Genomic DNA, 18,848 nt, shown 5'->3' with positions numbered 1-18,848 from the left:
AAAGATACAAAATAGACTGGGATCTACTAACGCTTAACGCCTTAGACGTGCAGCGCTTCTGGGGATTGGACGACGGATCGATCAGGGGGTGTAACCTCTCATATTAAAGTGAGCTTCGGGAGCAGGATTTTGAATTTTGGTGAATTTTAGGTCTGATTTTCATAGAGTTGAAATTATCTTCTTTTTTTTTTTTTTAGAAAAAAACACCTATTTTTATGGTTTTCAAGTTAAACAAAAAATGTACATTCTTGCAAGGCTATCATCCTGGTTCCACAAATGGCGCTTGCTATGCTGGGTCATTTAACAAAAATAAGTTAAGATATATCCTTTATGATTCGTGAGAGAAGTGTACCTAAAGTAAAAAAAAACCCAACTTTTCAGGAGCGCTAAACAAAGTGTACTGATTTTACCTATCGATTACTATCGATTATACTACCCATTTCCTACTGATATACTTGCGTTTGAAATATCTTTAATATTGTTTTCTCGATGACGAAGTGTATTAACCTACAAATCGTTCGAATCAGCTCACTCTCTTTCTTAAAATACAGTAAAAACAGAAAGATGAAAAATAAAAATGATTGAGTGGTTGGTTGCCAGAAGTAATAAAAACATTTCGGAATGTTTTTCTCTTTTTTTAAAAAAAAAAAAAAAAAAACTATCGTGGTATTTTGAATACAATTTCAAAACTTTTGTCCGGTCAATACATTTAAAATGAGTCAGAAATGTACAAATGATGATATTATCTTGTCCGGTTACAGTAAAAATATACCAATGATGCATTTTAAGAGACAATATATCATTAATAATGAGATGTCTACCTCTGAGTCGATTATTTTACCATTATGTCGGGAAATTTATGTGGTGAAGAACCATAAAAAAATCACATGGAACTCCACTAATCTGGTCCACTTATATGCGCTGAATGCACCGCAGAAGAAAAATGACAAAATTTCTTTGTTTTGTGTTTTATTTTTTTTTTATTTTCGACGAAAGCAACATAAGAGCACAAATTTTCTCGATGTCAACTTAAACCAGCTTCTCAAACCACTCTTTCCCTTCTGTCGTCGACACGTTGCTCGTCACTTTGGGGAACCAAGTGAAGCCGTGGTGAGGATACGGCGTATCCGTCGTCGTTGGTGGTCGACTTGGGGGCGCGGTCGTCCAGAATTCCGAGTCGTCCGACCATTCTGATTCGAAAAAGTTCATAGCATAAGGGGTGCCCAGCTTGTACTCTTCGATGAACTTGCGTGTGTTGAAACGGATCCGACTGGGATCGTGTCTGAAAAGAGGAAAAATCCAATCAAAATCCAAAATTGGTCAAAGGACGATAACTTGCGCGAGTCCTCCATGAGTCAATGATCAATTGGATCGCATTTAGCAAAAAGAAACCAGCGCGGTTACTGTGTTGCATACTCATAGTTATTTAAAAAATCTCTTAGAATAGCAAATGGTTTTGGCTTTCCACCAAAAATGTTTAATTTTGGGGGAAACTAATTTTTAGGACAAAGCGGGAAAATGTATTGCTTTGACATTATTAGAAATGGTTTTTAATCTTAGATGCCAAAGTCCTTTTTTCTTACGCAATGTCCAAAGTTGGGTTAAATTGACCTATAATTTAATAAGTTGTTCTTGGTAGTTATTGAAGTATTATCCATGTTAGTTCTATGTTTTTGAAGGTTAGAAATGTGTTTTTTAAGTGTTCACCTTTTTGGTAACATACTGGCGCTTTCCCAACCCTACCTTTCAATCACCATAAGGCACTTCCCCAAAAAACACGGTCCGGTCAATTCAACCCATCTTGGGACTTCTAGCGGCAGTCGTCAAAAAGGAGAAGAAAAATAATCCCCAAAACGGCACAACTCTCGCCAAAATACTAATTTTTAGACACAACACATACGAGTAGAACAAGGGAAAAGACGCGAGTTGATGACGGCGCAGAGATACAATTATTCGTGCTTGGTGGACGTCCGTGTTGCGTCAGCAATATTGAAGGCGCCATGGAGAGAGACCTTAACTACTCGCAATCACGCAGATTCGGGAGGTAACTTAAGAAACGAGGTCTGCATGCGTCTCACCTAACTTTGGCTGTGTTGAAACTCGATTTTCTTTTTTAATTTGACGTTTGATTCTTTTTTTTATGATGTATATGTAGACGTACATCTAATGCTCGCACATATATACCGGCCCCTTACATAACCCAAGGAGCATGTGTTTATGACACGTCTCGGGTCAATCTGGCCAAGCTTGCATGAGTATCTAAGGGTGAAGGTACATTTTTTCTATAATATTCATTACGTTGTTCAAGAGGTATAAAAGGTAAAAAGTTATTGCGAAGTTTCCTTTAAAGTTCAAGTTCCGCACTCTTTCTAGGCGTTCAAGCTACAAAAAGTGTACTTCAATACCCGGAGGGAAATTTATCAGAATTTCAATACTTTACCCGCTAGAATGAAGTCTGTGCACTCGTAACTCGTCTTTTTGCTTAAAAATTAGAACAACATATCGATGGTAACCTGCAAGATGTCAGAGATATCAATTTTAACTAGAAGTTCATGTGCAAGGTTTTTTGCTGATGTTAATACAATATTTAGCTGCCGTGATAGAACTCAAGCTAAATAAAGGGTGGCAGACCTGATCTCATTATTCAAAGGAAACAACTATTTTAATTTCAGAATATTTAATTACCAGGGACAACAAATATTGCACGGGCAGTGTTGATTGGATGCCATCATCATCATCATTTATCCTACTTTAAAATGTTGGACAGCCGAAGCCATAAAGTCTAAACTTTTTGAACCACAATGTTGCTAAAAACTTTTCAACAACATTTCTTTTTTGTATTTGCAATAATATTTACTTTCATTCGCAATTCAGCTGTGTCAAAGTGATGAAGGTTATTTAATTAAAACCTGATGCTCGCAAAAATTTTAAGTGACGATGGCAACATTTTGATTCCCTTATATCACCTTGCTAGCATACACCTGATCTGCTTATTTTGATTCTGTGACAGGACTTTCATCTCGTATAAAAATATCTGTTACGTTACGTTACCTGTGTGCGGCTCGGGTATCGTGCTGACATAGTCCGCTAGTATGTTTCCAGAAGTAACGAAAGACTCAGGTATATTTATAACCATCCAATGTAAATACTCTTTCTCAGTTTGGTTTTGCCTCGATGGATAATCCGGACCTGGAAAAAAGGAGGCATCGGAAGATCTCATACAATCGAGAGTAAAGTTTTCATGTGCCTACTTGGTTGCATGCAAGTTTATCTACGTTGTTTCAAACTGTAGAAATGCAATTTTTTACCAGAATTTATGGAAAAAGAATAAAATCCTACAAGTTTTCTTATAAAAGCACTTTTATTTAAAAGTCAATCAATAACAAATCGAAGTTTCTATTATAAATTAGAAAGAACGTTCTTGCCAAACGTTGACCATTTTGTCTGTACAAAATTAACGGGCATGGAAAAGAGGAAGATATTTTAGAATGTAACCTTCCTTCTTGTTGTTGTTTTTTTGTTTTTTTCTTCGAAAATTACCAAAGTTAAAACGAGTCTAGAGAAACCGATGAAAGTAAAGCTTTTTCCTTATCTTTCCGATGGTATATACAGATTGTTTTTTTTTTTGTTTTTTTTTTAGCAATTAGTTCCTCGGTACTTGCATTTTGTAGTAACTGCCCTGAATAATTTATCGTCACCTTTTTTCAATGGTTGCATACATGGTTCAAAATAAATAGAACAACCATACTATTGGACAATGGATAAGCCATCGTCTATCGGACATTTTCAGTCACAGACTGGATAGGATCTTAGGTATGATAGATGCTCCGCAGCCCTTGACAAGATATACAATAAAAAACAATTTAAAAAGCGGGTAACAAGGAAAAAAATTCACAAACAAGACCGAATTTTTAGCCGAAACGTTTTGGTCTTGTTTGTGAATTTTTAGCCTTGTTACATGCCCGCTTTTTACATTGTTTTTTATTTTACAAGATATTAGTTTGCGTTTTTCAAACTTACTCGGAATTTATCACTTTCAAACTTGTGACATTAGAACATTCCTTCGCGTGACTTCGGTCTTACGTAACTTCACCAAGGCTTGAAATAAAACAATCCCCTTCCTCTTTTTCAAAAAAATTTAAAATTTTTATTTAATACTTTACAGAAGCCCTAGAGCCGCATTCGTGTCGTTTACCGAGCTCTTTTCATATTTCTGCCCCTGTAATCAAATGCTGCTCTGATTATTTTTGTATCATTAAAAAATATTAAGAAATTCGACTCACTGATCAATAGTAAAGTGTATCGCTCCCCCCATTTAGTGGGCCATTCGACGTAAAATGGTTCATATCTTACAATAGCTGTCTCCATTTTTGTTCCAAATACTGCATGTTTTCCTTTTACCTTGGGTTCCATTTTAGAATACAGCAACTAGAATAAAATAATTAAAAAGTAAGCATTATTATTTACGGAATAAAGAAGCTATCAATATTATGCAGGAGAAGAAAATCTACCAGAACAAAGGTTTAAATTTTTAGAATGTCTGTAGAAGGGAAAATAATGATTTAGAGTATATATTAATGCGAGACATACTTCCCATAAACTTTGATTCAATAATCCCTGTGACTCTTTTTATTCAACTTGCATTTTATTTCCGTCCTCAGGAAAAGGGATCCTTGTCCAAATATACTCAAAATCACATTAATTTAACCAGATCATGGCGGCAGACTCTACAAATTGTTTTGGAAAAATAATGAACAAGCAAGTGGAGATCAACCGAAACTATATGGTGATTTAAAAATATCTTTTTAAATTCTAATGTCACATTCCGAGCGCGAAACGCCAGATCATATTGCAAATTTACAACCTGTCTCGGCACAAAATTGCAATCACTTGCAATTAAGGTCTTAGGACACTATGCCAAGTCTCTGGTAATAAATTCAAAAATCGAATTTTCGACCCAACTCGACAAAAATCTATATTGAAAAAAAAATTTAACTCCGCGAACTAAGATCTCTTTTCCCGCAGATAATCACAAATACTGCTGTGCCAGGGGAAAATCCCATTAAAAAATTCTGTAGGTTGACAAAATCCTTCCCCAAAAGTATTGATTTTTGCAAAAAAATTATGCATACTCGTTGACATGTTTATACTTGTTTAAGTAAAATAAGACTTTACTATTATAGATTAAGACAAACATTCAATACAAATTTCAAAAAATAATAAAGTCACAGAATTTCCAAAATATGTGTGTTTCACCGGACAAACTTTCGCAACTTCCTCATGCCCTAACGACGATTTTTATTGAACATGGCATCAGTATTTATAGAGGAAGACGATTTCACATGGCTAATTTTACATTTCTGCGTATTGTAATCAAATTCACGGTACAAATGAAGACATCTTACACTATGCTTAACCTACCTCACAGGGTATTTTTGGAGACTGCGACTCGTCAATAACATCCGGGATGATTTTGTACTCCTTGAGCTTCCTTTTTATCTCACTCGGTGAGAACATTCTAGACCTGAAGGGAAACTCATGTTCATCCCTCATTATAGATGTCGTAGTCATCCTAGGGAAAGTAAATAAAGTCGTTTCATCGGAGATCAGGTGCCCCTTCTCCTCTTCGAAACCTCCATCTGGTATCACCCAGTCCTCCGGGCGTTTCGAGTCCTCCGGGAACTCTTTATGGTCTTGCCATGGGAGGTAAAAAGGATTCTTATCTTTGGCTTTCGCTCCCCTTATCTCCGCTGTCGTGGCGTGATCACCGAATGGGTCGAAAAAAGTGAAAACTTCGTCACTGTCTGGCTCTTTCGTTGTCGCGCGAGTTGGTTTTTTCATATTTTTCGCACTTTTTCCACCTTTTTCCTTCTTTGAATTTTTTGCCGTTGTTTCATGATCGCCGAATGGGTCAAAAAATGTAAACACTTCATCACTGTCTGGTTCTTTCGTCGTTGTGCGAGTTGGTTTTTTCATATTTTTCGCGCTTTTTTCTCGTTTTGTTTTCTTCGGAACTTTCGTCGTCGTTTCATGATCGCCAAATGGATCGTTAAAAGTGAATATTTCATCACTATCTGGTTCATATTCAGTGGTGCGAAGCGTCACCAGTGGTGCAAACTCGATCAATATCGCTAAAAGTAGAATTTTCGGCACGATGACTTCCGAAGTCTGAAAACTATGAACTGTCGCCAACATTTTCCACACAATTTTTAAGAAAAGTTGATGGGCCACAACGCACAAACAGATGAAGTTATAACTGAGGAATTAATTCAAATTCATGCAACAGCTTTATCGGCTCGGTTTGCAGAATGCAATCAGTTTTGTTAGAGAATGTGTTCCAAAAGGTTTGAGAAGAATTGTACTAAGTTCTGCGACACCATTTTTTTTCTAAAGGAAAAACCGCATTCATTCGAAGCGATTGCGTCACTTCCTTCACCCAGCTCATATTTCTTGCGAAACACAAAATACAGCCAACTAAGTTCTTTTATATATCAGTTGCATCATAATTTATGTCAAAAAAGGAATTATACAAAAGAAAAATAACATAACAAAGTTTTCGAATACTCTTGCTCATCAGGTTAACTGATTAGTAGTCTCATTGTGATGGTGAAAATACGAACTAAATTGATCCTAAAGACTGGCAATGAGTAAATCTATAACCTTTGATGTTTTGGTAGGCACTAAAAACATTGCAGAACTTTGTAGAGGAAATTTAAACTGCTTATCATCGTCAGATGTCTCCAAGAATAAGTTTTGTAAGTAATGGCTTCATGACGTGTTCAAGGAGTTGATGGGATGTGATAACCTCTAATTTCCTCTCTAATAAAACATGACATTGATATAGCTGGGCGTACGTATTCCAGCTTCAGCCAGAATTTCGTGAATTTTATAACCGTAACGGCAGCTAGTTGATCAGAACATTTAAAGTTTTGTGTTTTTCCCAAAATTCCGGTCTATCTAAGGTTAGGGGAAAATATAGTGTCCGAGAGTGAATCCACCATACTTTATAGGAACCGTGTTTTAGGGTATAAACATGGCACTCTGGTTTCTCTCTGATTTTTTATCGTATGAAAGTCTCTTTGAAAACGTTCTTTTCGCGCTTTAAGCTCGTCAAAACTGTACATCCCCTCCCCCAACCGGAAATTTGTCCGTAATTCTTCCTCAAAGCTTTATTGCGTTTGGTGGGTTGTTTTCAGTGCAGTTTTAATTTTTTTGGAGTTCCAAACTTTAAATCCTCATAAAAGGATGGTAGAAGAGATCTCTGTAATGAATTTTCAAACATATCCTGCTTAGTGATACAAATTTAAAATAGCTGCACTAAGGTAGCATTATCAATGGGTCAGTTGCGCTGGTCACACAAACGTATTTTGATGCTTGATGATTGTAGATCAGCTGAAAATAATAAGATCTGTCCAAACAGCAACTTTCCACGTTCAATATTAACAGAAATATCGCGCTTTGAAAATTTAGATTTATTAATATGACGTCATCTACCGCGGTAGTGACGCCTATGGTTTCTTCCTGCTTCATGGAAAAAATTAAATTGCTGATTTAACAATTCCATGATCCACAAGAATCAAACATCAAAACACGATTTTGTGACCAGCGCAACTGACCCAAGCTAAAATAAGAGCTGTAATTTAGAGCTAAAATGAAAGGAGAAAAGAAAAATCGACTATTTTAAGAGTGATATGCCAGAATGACAGCTCGAAGAGTTTTAAAACTCCTCACCGAAACACCGTTTACTCCCGCCTCCTGCGGCGAGAATTTGCCCTTTTCTCGTAGATTGATGGGCCAAAATCATCATCCTCCAAAGGGTCTGGCTCTGAGTGGAAGTAATTTGCCGCATATAAGTCTCCAAGGTTATACTTCCTTGAAAATTTCTGGTTTGAGAATTTCACTCGATGTCCGTCATTGCTAAAAAGAATAAAGGAAATGGAAAAGCAATTATACATTGTTCGGTGCGGACAGGGTATACATTCATCTCATAAAGACTGGTGTAATTCAAAAGAGGTAAACTTGCGAGCAGTAGATTTTGACGGCATGAAAATTAAAGTAAAGCCTTCCTTTAGTCATTGGCGGAACTAAGAATTTTTTGTGGGGGGGGGGGGGCACGAAAGGATATAGAACTTGGGCTAAGGGGAGTCTGGGAGGACTCCCCCAACTGCAAAAGGGGGTCTGGAAATTTTTTGAAAATTGGAACGTCCCGAGAGCAATTTTAATTCAATTCCATAAGACAAAATTCACTAAAACTCTCTACACCTCTTTGGTGTAACAGGACTTAATTATCTTTCAAGAAATTCCCACCTTGTTATACCTGAACCGGATGAACCTCTATATTTGCCTCAGCTAAAGGCTCATAGATTTTTCCTGTCTACGATAAGTATCTTGATTTATTTTGCAAGGAAAGATCTGTACTTTTAATGTCATTCTTAATACGTTCAATTCCGTATAATTCTGTGCAACACCTCTGTTGCGAAATAGTTGCTTCAGGCGCCGCCGAATGGCGAGCGGGCGGCCAGCACGAAACGCGCATTGGCGCCTACAAACCTAAGTGGATACTTCAAGCATTGTGCCATGCGTGAAGTATTCACTTAGGTTTGTAGGCGCCAGTGAGCATCTCGCGCTAGCAGCACGCCGCTGCGCTCTGTTAGGCTTTAATATTCATACTCGCATAGTCAGCGTTTTTTGACTCAGGATTTTGAAAGGTTTGCACACTCTGCATTGATTATTCTCATTTAAATTGATGGGGGAAAATATTTACCAATTTATCATAGGAGAATAATAATATAATGTGTGTTTTTTTAAACATTGGTGGCTCCGTGTCAAATTTAATGATTTCCAAAGCACTTTAATTTTTTTTTACATTTTGTGCTTTTATTGTGCTGCAGCGAGGTGCACGCGCAACTAAACGCTCAAAATTTGACGTATTTGACTCTAAAAGATCGATGTACAAATGGGTTGAAACTAAAGATTGCGTGCTTCTCGGTTTTCTTTCCTCTTTTATTAATTTTTGAAGTTTCTGTCGGCACAACTGCGGCTCATTGAGATTAATGTCACTTTTTACAAATATTTGCCACGTTTTAAAAATATAATTGTTTTCAAAATGAAGTAATAATTTCGTAAAGAAAAAATGAAAAAAAAAAAAAGTACATATGCATATATAAGGTATATTGTACATCGAATATTTTACGTATAGAAATAAAATGAAAGATTCACCATTGAAAATTTAAAAAAGACGATTCAAAAGGAGAAAGTAAAATTATTTCATTTAGAAAATGAGCAACCATAACAACACCTCTTTCTCTCTCAATTTCTCATTTCCATATTGTCAATGTAATTTTACATACCGACCAAAATATGTTGCTTATTTACGTGTGAGCGTAAACTACTGGACAAAAAAGGTGCGCGGACAAAAACTCGTTGACAAAATGGCCTGAAACCATCAGGAATGAACGTGTCTGCGAGATAATGGGCGTTGAGGGGACAGTTGTGCACGATATTATGACCAAGCAATTGGTATGGTATGGGCATGTGCAGAGGATGGCTGATACCAGGTTGCCGAAGAAGGTGTTGGAGTGGGTCCCCCCAGGTAGGCGACGGAGAGGGCGTCCAAGCAAACTGTGGGTAGAGGGCATCCGTGAAGAGATGGAGAGATGCCAGCTTCCGGAGGATCTCTACCATGACATATTCCTGACGCGGGTAGGCGTCGCAGAGCGCCCTAGCGCCGTAAAAGCTACTCATACGTACAAAGAAACAATTTAAATCGGGACTACGGCCGCTGAGGAAAGTCGAAATCGGGGGGACTGCGGCCCCTATCCGACCCTCTAAATGGCATGAGAAGAAAATGAAGGAAAGAGAAGAAAGTGGCTAAATGGCAGAGAAAATGGCACGAGGGACCACGACCTTTTATGGGTAAAAGGGCGAAAAACCTAAGAGAAGAAGGAAAATGGCAAACAAGAGAAAGAGAAAACTAAACCTAACCTGGATACCCCCGCAAAATATACAACAACTACTCACATGCTGATAATAAGGCTAGAATGGATGGCGGCTGGCCAAGTCCAAGGCGTAGGGGGCGGAAGCCCCATGGCAAACTCACATGTCCGCGGCTCAAAAGGTGGTGCTTAGCTAGGCATACTAAAAGGCGTGGCGACGGCGTAAAAACATAACTCAAAACTCATCACAAGTGTGAGAAGGCGTAAGCTAACTACACGGCGACGGCGTAATGCAAATGAGGGAGAATGAGAACACAAAACACCTGCGACTGCGCGTAAAAGAAAACAGAACTACTCACTCGTCAAAGTGCTGTCTCGAGTGATAGCTAAAAAACTAAAGAAAATGAGAGAGAGAGAGAGTGGAAAGCAAATCATAAACTTTACCAGGATGCTGATGAGAAAAAATGAGCAAAGAAAAAAGACCAAGGTGCTGGAAGAGCAAAAATCCAAAAGGCAAGGCTAGAAGCTGTGACTGCGCAGTGGTCGAGGAAAGCGAAGGACAAGTCGAAGCGCTGGCAACTGGAGAACGGGACTGGATGAGAGGAATGGTGATGAGCTGGGAAGCGACGAGGCAGGACTGGTCTCCGGGTCGCTACCGGTTCTCCCGAAAAGTGCGTGTTTCTGTCAACCCCCGCTAGAGGGCAAAAAGTCGTAGCGTTTGCTGGATGCATCTTCCCCTCTCTCCCCCCTCCCCAAGGCGGCGCGCTCAGCCGCAAATAATAAAAAGAACTCATAAAATAAAATGAAAAGCCCGGGACGTTTCGCAGGGATCACACCCGCATTTTTAACTGGCAAAAACGAAGAAAATTAAAAAGAAGAACACTATGAGCCTCACCGCTGTTATTGTGAGACTCAAAATTACAGCGGTGAGGCTCATAGTGTCCTTCTTTCTAATATTCTTTGTTTTTGCCGGTTAGAATTGCGGGTGTGATCCCTGCGAAACGTCCCGGGCTTTTTATTTCATTTTATGAGTTCTTTTTATTATTTGCAGCCTTAGTCTCAATTTAAGTTGTTTCTTTGTCAGGGTTTCGAGGCGATTATGTTGTTTCTTATACATACATACACGTTGCGTAACACATGACACACCTTCTTTACACATTTTTTTTTTTTAAAAAGAAAAAGTATGCACTCACAAATCATGGATTGGTGGTTCGTGCCACTTCGGCCTCACTTTCGGTTGCTCGTACACGATAAAAACGTAACGATGAAGACCTGAGGAAAAGAGAGAACACTCCACATGAGTGTTGTAATAATGATACGCGAATAAACAAAAACTAAAATTAAAAAAATATAATAAATTAGATACGATATTACTTCGGGTACCAACTTCTCGGCTCGCGATTAAACCCCTAACATAGACAAATTCCCCCTCGGGGGTGGTTTATAATCATAAGGACTAGTTTAAGTGTTATATATGTATGTATATAGATTTAGATAACCACTGATAAGGTTAGGGTTTACCCCCATCACTGTGGGGTGAGTGTATACTAGGTCGGCTGCCAGGGGTGGACACCGTGGAGACCGGGAACAGTGGCGTGGCGTGAATTGCAATATATCGATTGATCTGCCATTTAAACCTATGGAAAATAATCGATAAACAGGGTGTTCGCAGCGAAAACCTTAATAATCGATCTTTCACTATACGTTCAAATGGAGGAATATCGATAATCGATCATTCACGCCACGCCACTGCCGGGAACTGTACCGTTCCTGATGGGCTCCGCGGTGTTCGTCCCCGGACATCCAAGCTAGATAAAATACATAATAATTGTGTATATTTATATTTGAAAACTGCTATTTACTCTATAAGTTACAACAATATGTCTTATTTCTGTAAAAGAAGTTGATACGAGAGTAAATAATTAAAAAAAAAAAAAATTAAAAAATATAATAAATTAGATACGATATTACTTCGGGTACCAACTTCTCGGCGTGCGGGTGCAAAACTTAGAGGTGTAAAGAAGATTAAAATAACCGAACTCCGGGAAAGAAAGAAAGTAGTATAGTAGGAGTGCAATATTATTGTTTTGTCTCGTGCTTTGATTTCTTTGGCTATTCTTACCTCAAGTAGGAAAAGAAAGGATTAACCGTAGTAAGGGTAAAAAATAACAGCACTTTCAGAGCACTGGAAAAAAACACATTGGATCTAGAGTCCAGACTCTTGAAAACATTGACAAGAAAAAGGACTCTTGATTCAATCAGATTTAAGCTTAAATCAAAAGGAATCCGCTCAAATTAAGAGGCTTGGTTCTTGATTTAAGCTTAAATCTGATTGAATCAAGAGTATTTTTTCTTGTCGATATTTCTAAGAGTCTGGACTCTAGATCCAATGTGTTTTTTTTCCAGTGAGGAGGAACTCTGCTCAATATCTAATTTGATTTTACGGATAAAATGTATGATTTGAAAAAATAACCTGTGTCGGGCGGCATCATCACAGGAGCATACTTTGCAATTGTGGTGCCTTTAAGCACATCAGAGCCTGGTATGTCAACCACCAGCCATTGTAGAAACTCACGATTCATATGGTTTGCAACTGACGGGTCATCAGCCCCTACGAAAGATACATGTTATACATGAGGAATAAAGTTCTCGGAAGGCACGATGCATTTCATTTTCTAGGAATTTCAATGATAATCTGTGAGGAGAACATTGACTTTCTTGGTCAAGATTTTGGTGTTTACCATCGGTGGAGTTAAACGATTTCATTTTTGATAGAGTTCTGACGAAATTCCACTTACCCGTCAACATAAGTGTGTAATTATGACCCGGTGTGACTGGCCAACCGCACTTCACGGGCTCTTTTTTCAATTCCTCGGGCTCAAGCTTATTCCCAAAATACACTGTGACGCCGGGGATATACGTGACCTGCGTGGCAAGATACCAGAGAATAGTGATGAAACTGTGCAGAACTCCAACATTCACGAACCATAGGATCAAGATAATTACCCCGAGAAATTTAGTCATCCGCTGGAATTTGACGTTGGGTATGAGTTGGATTAAGGAAAATGCATCTGCAGAGTCGATCAAGACATGTTTTGAAGGTTTATTAGTAATATTTTTTTTTTGTAAGTTCACTCAAATGCCGCAATCACACGCTGCATTTGGCAGCTGAATGTGGAAGTCAAAAGTCATCGCCCAACAGCTGAAATTTGGCAAATTCGAGTTATTTTCATCCAGATGTGTATCAAATCTACTCGAATAGTTCAGACAAATCCAACATTAGTCCGATGGTTGCTGAGAATCGTTGCTGAATTTTACGCGTCACGCGCAAAATTTAGGCATCGGGCCGATGACTTCCACATTCAAGCCAAATAAACTCCCACATTCAGCGTGTGATCGCGGCAAAAGCATTATACTTCAAATTTATGCTGAAACTTTACCAAGATTCCAAATGAGGTGATGTAAAGATTTGATGGATAAAATAATTGTGAATATTTGAAAATGCCAGAAATGTAATATTAAGGGTAAAGACCAGGTTTGAGCATCTTTGAAAGACCAGGCATTCTTGACGATGCCCGAAAGTGACAGGTAATGATGGTAAAACCACAAATGGACTGCATTTGCAATTTGAAACGATAAATTCTGGCTCTTATGGAAAAACACTTATGTGCGTAGGAAAATTAATGGCATATACGTTGTATTTAAACCAGGCTAGAATTTATAGTTCCAAATTTCAAAATGTAGTCCAAATGCTCGGGCATCGTTAAAGATGCCCATCGGATCATGCTGGCCTTAAGTTTACGAGGGAGATGACACAGAATATGATAGTCGAGCATGGAATCTCAATTATTCAGGATCATATTGAGACTTTTTGAGCTCCAGGCTCAGTAACTGGTGCGGGCCTCCCAAATCTTTACCTCTAAAGGAACGTTCATGTGGTAAGTTTTTCAGGTTTTGGCCCATCCTGCGAAAAAAATTGAAAATTGAAACCCCTCCTGAGCGCAATTCTTGGCAATTTTTTTAACATATCGTGCTGGAAATATAGGGAGCAATTTAGACACACAAAAAAATTGATTATTTTGATATGCCCTCGCAAAATGTGGATGGTCAAAAGGTGTAATCAGGAGGAAACTTGCTATATTGAAATGGGGCACCATAATTTTCACCAAATTAAGGTAAAACAGCCAGAAACAAGATTGTGAATTGTGACAACAAGAATTGCAAAACAGGCTCTGTAGTTCTGTACCTACTCCGCATGAACACCTTTCAGTGGTTTTTTTTCCGTCGGCAGTCTAATAGCGTCATTTTTTGCCCAGTAGAAAGTTTTGGAAGACACGACATTACTGCCGTACTAAGGAGAACGCCATATGAACCTTTAGACGTTGCCAAATTTTCTTCGGTAAATCACCAATTTTCGGAAAAAATTTTGAAGGTTTTTCCTCCAATTTTTCAGATAATTTTGTTCTCAATTTCACCTAAAGTTCCCGAAAGTTTCAAGGAGAAATATTCAAAACTTTCTTCAAAAATAACTATTTTCTGAGAGGAAATTTGGCAACTCTCAAATGTTCATCCGGCGTTCTTCCTTAGCACGGCAGATTACCTCTTAGTGCGTGAGTAACGCGGCACTAAGTGCTTCAGTCACACTCGCTGTCAACCTTACTTTATACAAGATGAGTTTCCTCGATAGCAACACACATTGGCTGTAAAACTATGTAAACGCGCCATGCTAATGCACTTAAGTAAAGGTCTCGGCGTAACATGCGACCTGCAAATAAAACCACTTTCGGTCATTATATGTTTGCAAGTGTTCACGCCGTCCGCCATTTTTGGATCCTAAAACTCCATGATACTCAAGACGGAGGAGCCAATCAAAATCGGCCTCCTCATGGCGATACTCTCTCTATAATCTACATTATGGTAAGTCTACCCGTTGTTTCGAATTTTTCAGAGAAAACAACAAGCTCTCGGTGTTTACTTATGATAATTTGTGAAAAATAAAAACATTACAGCAGATTTGAAATAACATGCAGTCAATCATATACTCTGGAACACGCCACTCTAAAATCAAATAGACATTGACTTACGTTAATTACATACTTGGGACTGCAAGGTATTACATCTGGTATAATATCATCGCCTTTTAATCTCCTTTCGATTTCTTCTGGAGGCCATTCGTGAGGGAAGAGCGGACACAAAGGTTCAACGTCATCCTCCGGTTTGAATTTTTGTCGAAAACCTCTTTTTCCATCCACTAAGTAGTTAGATAGATGATATAATTTAATGATCACTATTATGGGATTTTTCATTGTTTCTTATTTGGTTAAGGGTGTGGAGGAAACAGGAGACGGAGTGAGATCACTCATAATAAGGGGATCAGGCGAGGAGGCCAGTATAATACAAACCGGGCACAGTATAATTATTCATTTAAAAAGAAATGAGCACGAAATTGCAACACAACTTAGTCAAGAGAGCAATCACTGATCAAAGAATTTAACGTGCAAGTTTTAAGTGAGAAAATTCTGGGAAGTTCACTGGGTTAAATTTAGGTGTGTCGCACAGTGAGGAGTTGAGAGTTGCGTAGTCATTTCCGTAATCAATAGTTTACGGAAGGAGAGGATGAGGTTTGCGGAGGTTTTAAACGTATTGACACATTCCTTTGATCATGTTCCTTCATCATCTTCTACAATGTACGAATAATGCCTATTTTATTAATTCATGCGTTTATCATTTTCAAATCATGCGTGGCGGAGTCAGATGCGGATCCAGCAATTTGGCAACACCGGATTTCCACTGTATAATCCGATGTTAAATAATCGATTCTTGTCAGAGCACCTGGCCCGCCAAGAATCGATACATTCCCATAGGTTTAAATGGAGAAAAACATTGTTGCCAATTTTTCTGGGTTCCGCCAATGAGCGAAGTTTAAAAAGAAAACGTTCTCATTCATCTCATCATCTTTTGAGACCTTTACAAATAATTGTGTTCGTCAGAATGTCTTGTTTATGTTTTCTAAAAGCCAATATCCCATTGGGAAACTTCTCCGAGACTTAATGTGATTTATTGCCTTCATGAGCTGATCTTGCAAACATCTAATAATTGAAGTTTTTTTTACATTTTTTTCCGCTTGAGTTAATGGTATTCAGGAATGATGAATGTTTGGTTTTAATTGATATTTTAATCAGTACACAAAAATAGAGATGTCTTTAATAACCGCCCGAAAAAGCAAGGATGCAAGAAAAAAAGGAAATCATCGACGGATACATTATTTTTATTGAATTTTCTTGTTACACGTAAGGGGTTTTTTCATTTTTTTTTTCAAATACAAGAAGGTTCAAACTTTCCATTTTGTGGGTGTGCGTTTCATTGGCTCCTTTCCATAGAAAATTTTACAATTGAAAGCAAGCTCTATTCCGAGTAGAAAAAAGGGATTATATTTGAATATTTTCTTGAATGTATCCTTGAGTGAATTTATTTATTAATTGGAGAAACACTTTTAAAACTCAGATTTGGAAAGGAACAAACGTCTATCTAACATGTTTTTCTTTCTACATTTTTTTTCTTTTTTTTGTTTTAAAAAAAAAATCCTTTTTAAAAGAGAGATGATAATGTTATGCGTAAAAATGTGAGGATTGAATTTGAGTCTAAGTTTTGTCGAAAATAAAGAAATTTCAAGTTTGTCAATTTTTCTCCAAGCATCAATACTTCCGATCGTCCTGTACATGAATAGGGTCCGAAATACGGGCATCATCAAAAATATCTGGCCTCACCGCCAGATCCTGACACAGCGATAAGTTCAAAACGAAACAATTTAACCTTACTCATCCACTTGAGAAAACAAACTTGAAAGGTCGACTGTTATTTCTTTCTTTCCTTGATTATTTGGTGGGGAAAGGGTTATAAATTCCCTAGAACAACTTTTGCGTAATGTCATTATTAAAATGTTCCGCGAATCACAGCCGAAGTTCTCAATAATTTGTTCATGGATTTGCGTTCGGACCCGTCTTAGTGGCATTCAATCGATAATTCTTCTCGTAAATTTCGGGCCCTGGGCCTTTCCGGCTTGGGGGTTCAGGCTCCGAATGGAAGTAATTAGCCGCATAAAGATCACCGAGATTATACTTCATCGCAAATTTCCTGTTTGAGAACTTGACCCTGCGTTCGTCTTTACTGTAAAAAAGAAAAGCGTAGATTCAAGACATACTATTAATAAATGCAATTTTCATGATAGAAAAAGGATCAAATTCAGAGTGCGTACGAATTTGGAATGGACTACCAGACAAAGTCTTAATTTAAGCAATCTGATACATGTTTCTTAACCAAAATTTCACGTAGAACACCATTCGCACGACGAAAATTACTGAAACAAACCCTTAACGAAGATATTAACGTTTTTATTTCACATTGGTCACGAGGAATTAGAACTGCCCGCTCACAAGAAACTCAAAGCTCTACGTGAGTCAAATCGCGCACCACAACGGTTCCAGCAAGCTTCTCAATCGAGCAATGTTCATTCCCCACCATGTGTTGTTCAAACCATACGCTATTTGCTACAGCTGAGCAAAAGCGTCAAGATCGAGGTTGGCAGATTTTTATAAATAGCAGAGACTGTCTTGATAACGTTTAGCGCGCTATGTGAATCACGTAGAGCATTGATTTTTCACGAGCGGATGATTTTAATTCACGCATCAAGAATCATTAAATATCTTCGCAAGGAGTTAATGTAGGCAATTTTCGTTGTGCACATTGTGCTCTACGTAAAATTTTGGTTAAGAAACATGTATCAGGAGACTGAAATTCGTACCTTGTCTAGTGGTCCATTGAAACTATTCGACATATTAGAGTCTATGTGAAAGCTCCCTGTCTGTATGACATTACAACCTTTGAGTGTTCATATTGTTGCTTTATTCGCTGTGCATGCTGTTTTTAAATTGACTTTTTTGTAATGAGAAGTAAATTATTTTGGAAAATTACTTTTATTTTAATTTTTTTTTGTTGATTATGATTGCGTCTACGTAATTTTTACTTTGCTGAGAGATAACCACATGCCGGCCAGGTTGGCTTAGTGGTCAGCGCGTCTAACTCCAGGTCAATAGGTACCGAGTTCCAATTCCGGCAGTGGCGACAAATTTTATCGGAAGTGATGAGTGGATCTGTTGAAATAGACTCCACTTGACACCTTAATCCTTGAAAAATTGAAAAGCTTAGACCACGGCGACGCCTATCGCCCTGATGTTTACGGACACTAAATAACGTCTGTAAAAGGCTGTAGGTTCCAAAAGGTAAAAAACAAAAAAAACAAAAAACCAAATAGCCAGCAAAAGAGAGGAGGGGGGGGGGGGGAGAGAAAATTGCATGCTTACTTATCATGAATTGATGTTTCATTCCAATTTGGTCTTTCTTTCGGCTGTTCGTACACAGTAAAAACGTACCTATGAAGACCTGAGAAAAATGAAGGTAATCACAACGCAATGAAAATCTTCGAAAATTATATTTGTAATTACGTATCATTGCAATATGAATGTATGCAACCAAGAGAAATGGAGTCGTGCTTCTTTTCCTTTATCACTTAGTACCATACAACAAGGCAAGAATTTAGAATATGTTAATTATTTCAACCCATCCACAAATGAGAGGCCGTGGTACAAGAAAACTCAAATTTGATTCATTGGTATTAGAGCATAGAAGAAATAAACGATGGGAAATTTCGGGATGAAAATTGCCAAAAATGTCTAGCGAAACTGGAGTTTAGCCAGTTGAAAGTTCTCAGTTAAGAAAATCGAAGTTCCTCGGAAAAACTATTACACGAATAACTCGTTCTACGGATAATTTTAACTCATTGGACTAAGGGTCTTTTTTCCGTGGATTGTCACATTATTTTTAATAATATCCAGTAATATATGTATTTTGGAAATA

At 37.9% G+C, this 18,848-nt stretch overlaps 3 protein-coding genes across 10 annotated transcripts in view; all 3 read right to left on the bottom strand.

Moving 5' to 3' along the window:
• The window catches only part of LOC109041644 (protein D3), a 427,804-nt gene that overhangs the window by 285,220 nt on the left and 123,736 nt on the right, over positions 1-18,848 (bottom strand). The window contains exons 1-5 of one of the 7 annotated variants that reach the window (XM_072301614.1): positions 15,020-15,813; positions 12,734-12,962; positions 12,409-12,546; positions 11,129-11,207; positions 6,661-7,917 (exon numbers count right to left, since the gene is read on the bottom strand). In XM_072301614.1, coding sequence (XP_072157715.1) covers positions 7,743-7,917; positions 11,129-11,207; positions 12,409-12,546; positions 12,734-12,962; positions 15,020-15,241 — 843 coding nt within the window. In that variant the 5' untranslated portion in view covers positions 15,242-15,813 and the 3' untranslated portion in view covers positions 6,661-7,742. Of the gene's footprint in view, positions 1-6,660; positions 7,918-11,128; positions 11,208-12,408; positions 12,547-12,733; positions 12,963-15,019; positions 16,041-18,848 lie in introns of those variants that run through there. The other 6 variants (XM_072301615.1, XM_072301618.1, XR_011900057.1 and 3 more) reach the window with 6 other exon arrangements.
• LOC109035696 (uncharacterized) lies at positions 953-6,650 on the bottom strand. 2 transcript variants are annotated; one of them, XM_019049406.2, is made up of 5 exons: positions 5,422-6,645; positions 4,284-4,428; positions 3,052-3,189; positions 2,441-2,513; positions 953-1,282 (listed from the first exon to the last, which is right to left on the bottom strand). In XM_019049406.2, the coding sequence occupies exons 1-5, from the start codon at positions 6,193-6,195 to the stop codon at positions 1,030-1,032; spliced, it is 1,383 nt and encodes a 460-aa protein (XP_018904951.2). In that variant the 5' UTR covers positions 6,196-6,645; the 3' UTR covers positions 953-1,029. The 2 variants fall into 2 exon arrangements, with proteins under 2 accessions (XP_018904951.2, XP_072157711.1); XM_072301610.1 differs by lacking the exon at positions 2,441-2,513 and having other exon boundaries at positions 5,422-6,650.
• The window catches only part of LOC109035698 (putative odorant-binding protein A5), a 119,639-nt gene continuing 116,976 nt past the window's right edge, over positions 16,186-18,848 (bottom strand). The window contains exons 5-6 of the mRNA XM_072301619.1: positions 18,296-18,374; positions 16,186-17,102 (exon numbers count right to left, since the gene is read on the bottom strand). Coding sequence (XP_072157720.1) covers positions 16,913-17,102; positions 18,296-18,374 — 269 coding nt within the window. The 3' untranslated portion in view covers positions 16,186-16,912. The remainder of the gene's footprint in view (positions 17,103-18,295; positions 18,375-18,848) is intronic.

The sequence above is a fragment of the Bemisia tabaci genome, chromosome 6, assembly GCF_918797505.1.
Source record: "Bemisia tabaci chromosome 6, PGI_BMITA_v3".
Lineage (NCBI taxonomy): Eukaryota > Metazoa > Arthropoda > Insecta > Hemiptera > Aleyrodidae > Bemisia > Bemisia tabaci.
Note: the sequence above shows the minus strand (reverse complement) of the source record. Positions and strands in the feature narration are given on the sequence as shown.

What these genes read in the sequence shown, in the direction of transcription:
- LOC109035696 (XM_019049406.2), bottom strand. Translation starts at nt 6,195, where the DNA reads ATGTTGGCGACAGTTCATAGTTTTCAGACTTCGGAAGTCATCGTGCCG. An exon ending in CTCCAAAAATACCCTGTGAG is followed by an intron (nt 4,429 to 5,421) that starts GTAGGTTAAGCA and finishes ATTTTATTCTAG; the next exon opens with TTGCTGTATTCTAAAATGGA. An exon ending in GATACCCGAGCCGCACACAG is followed by an intron (nt 2,514 to 3,051) that starts GTAACGTAACGT and finishes GACATCTTGCAG; the next exon opens with GTTACCATCGATATGTTGTT.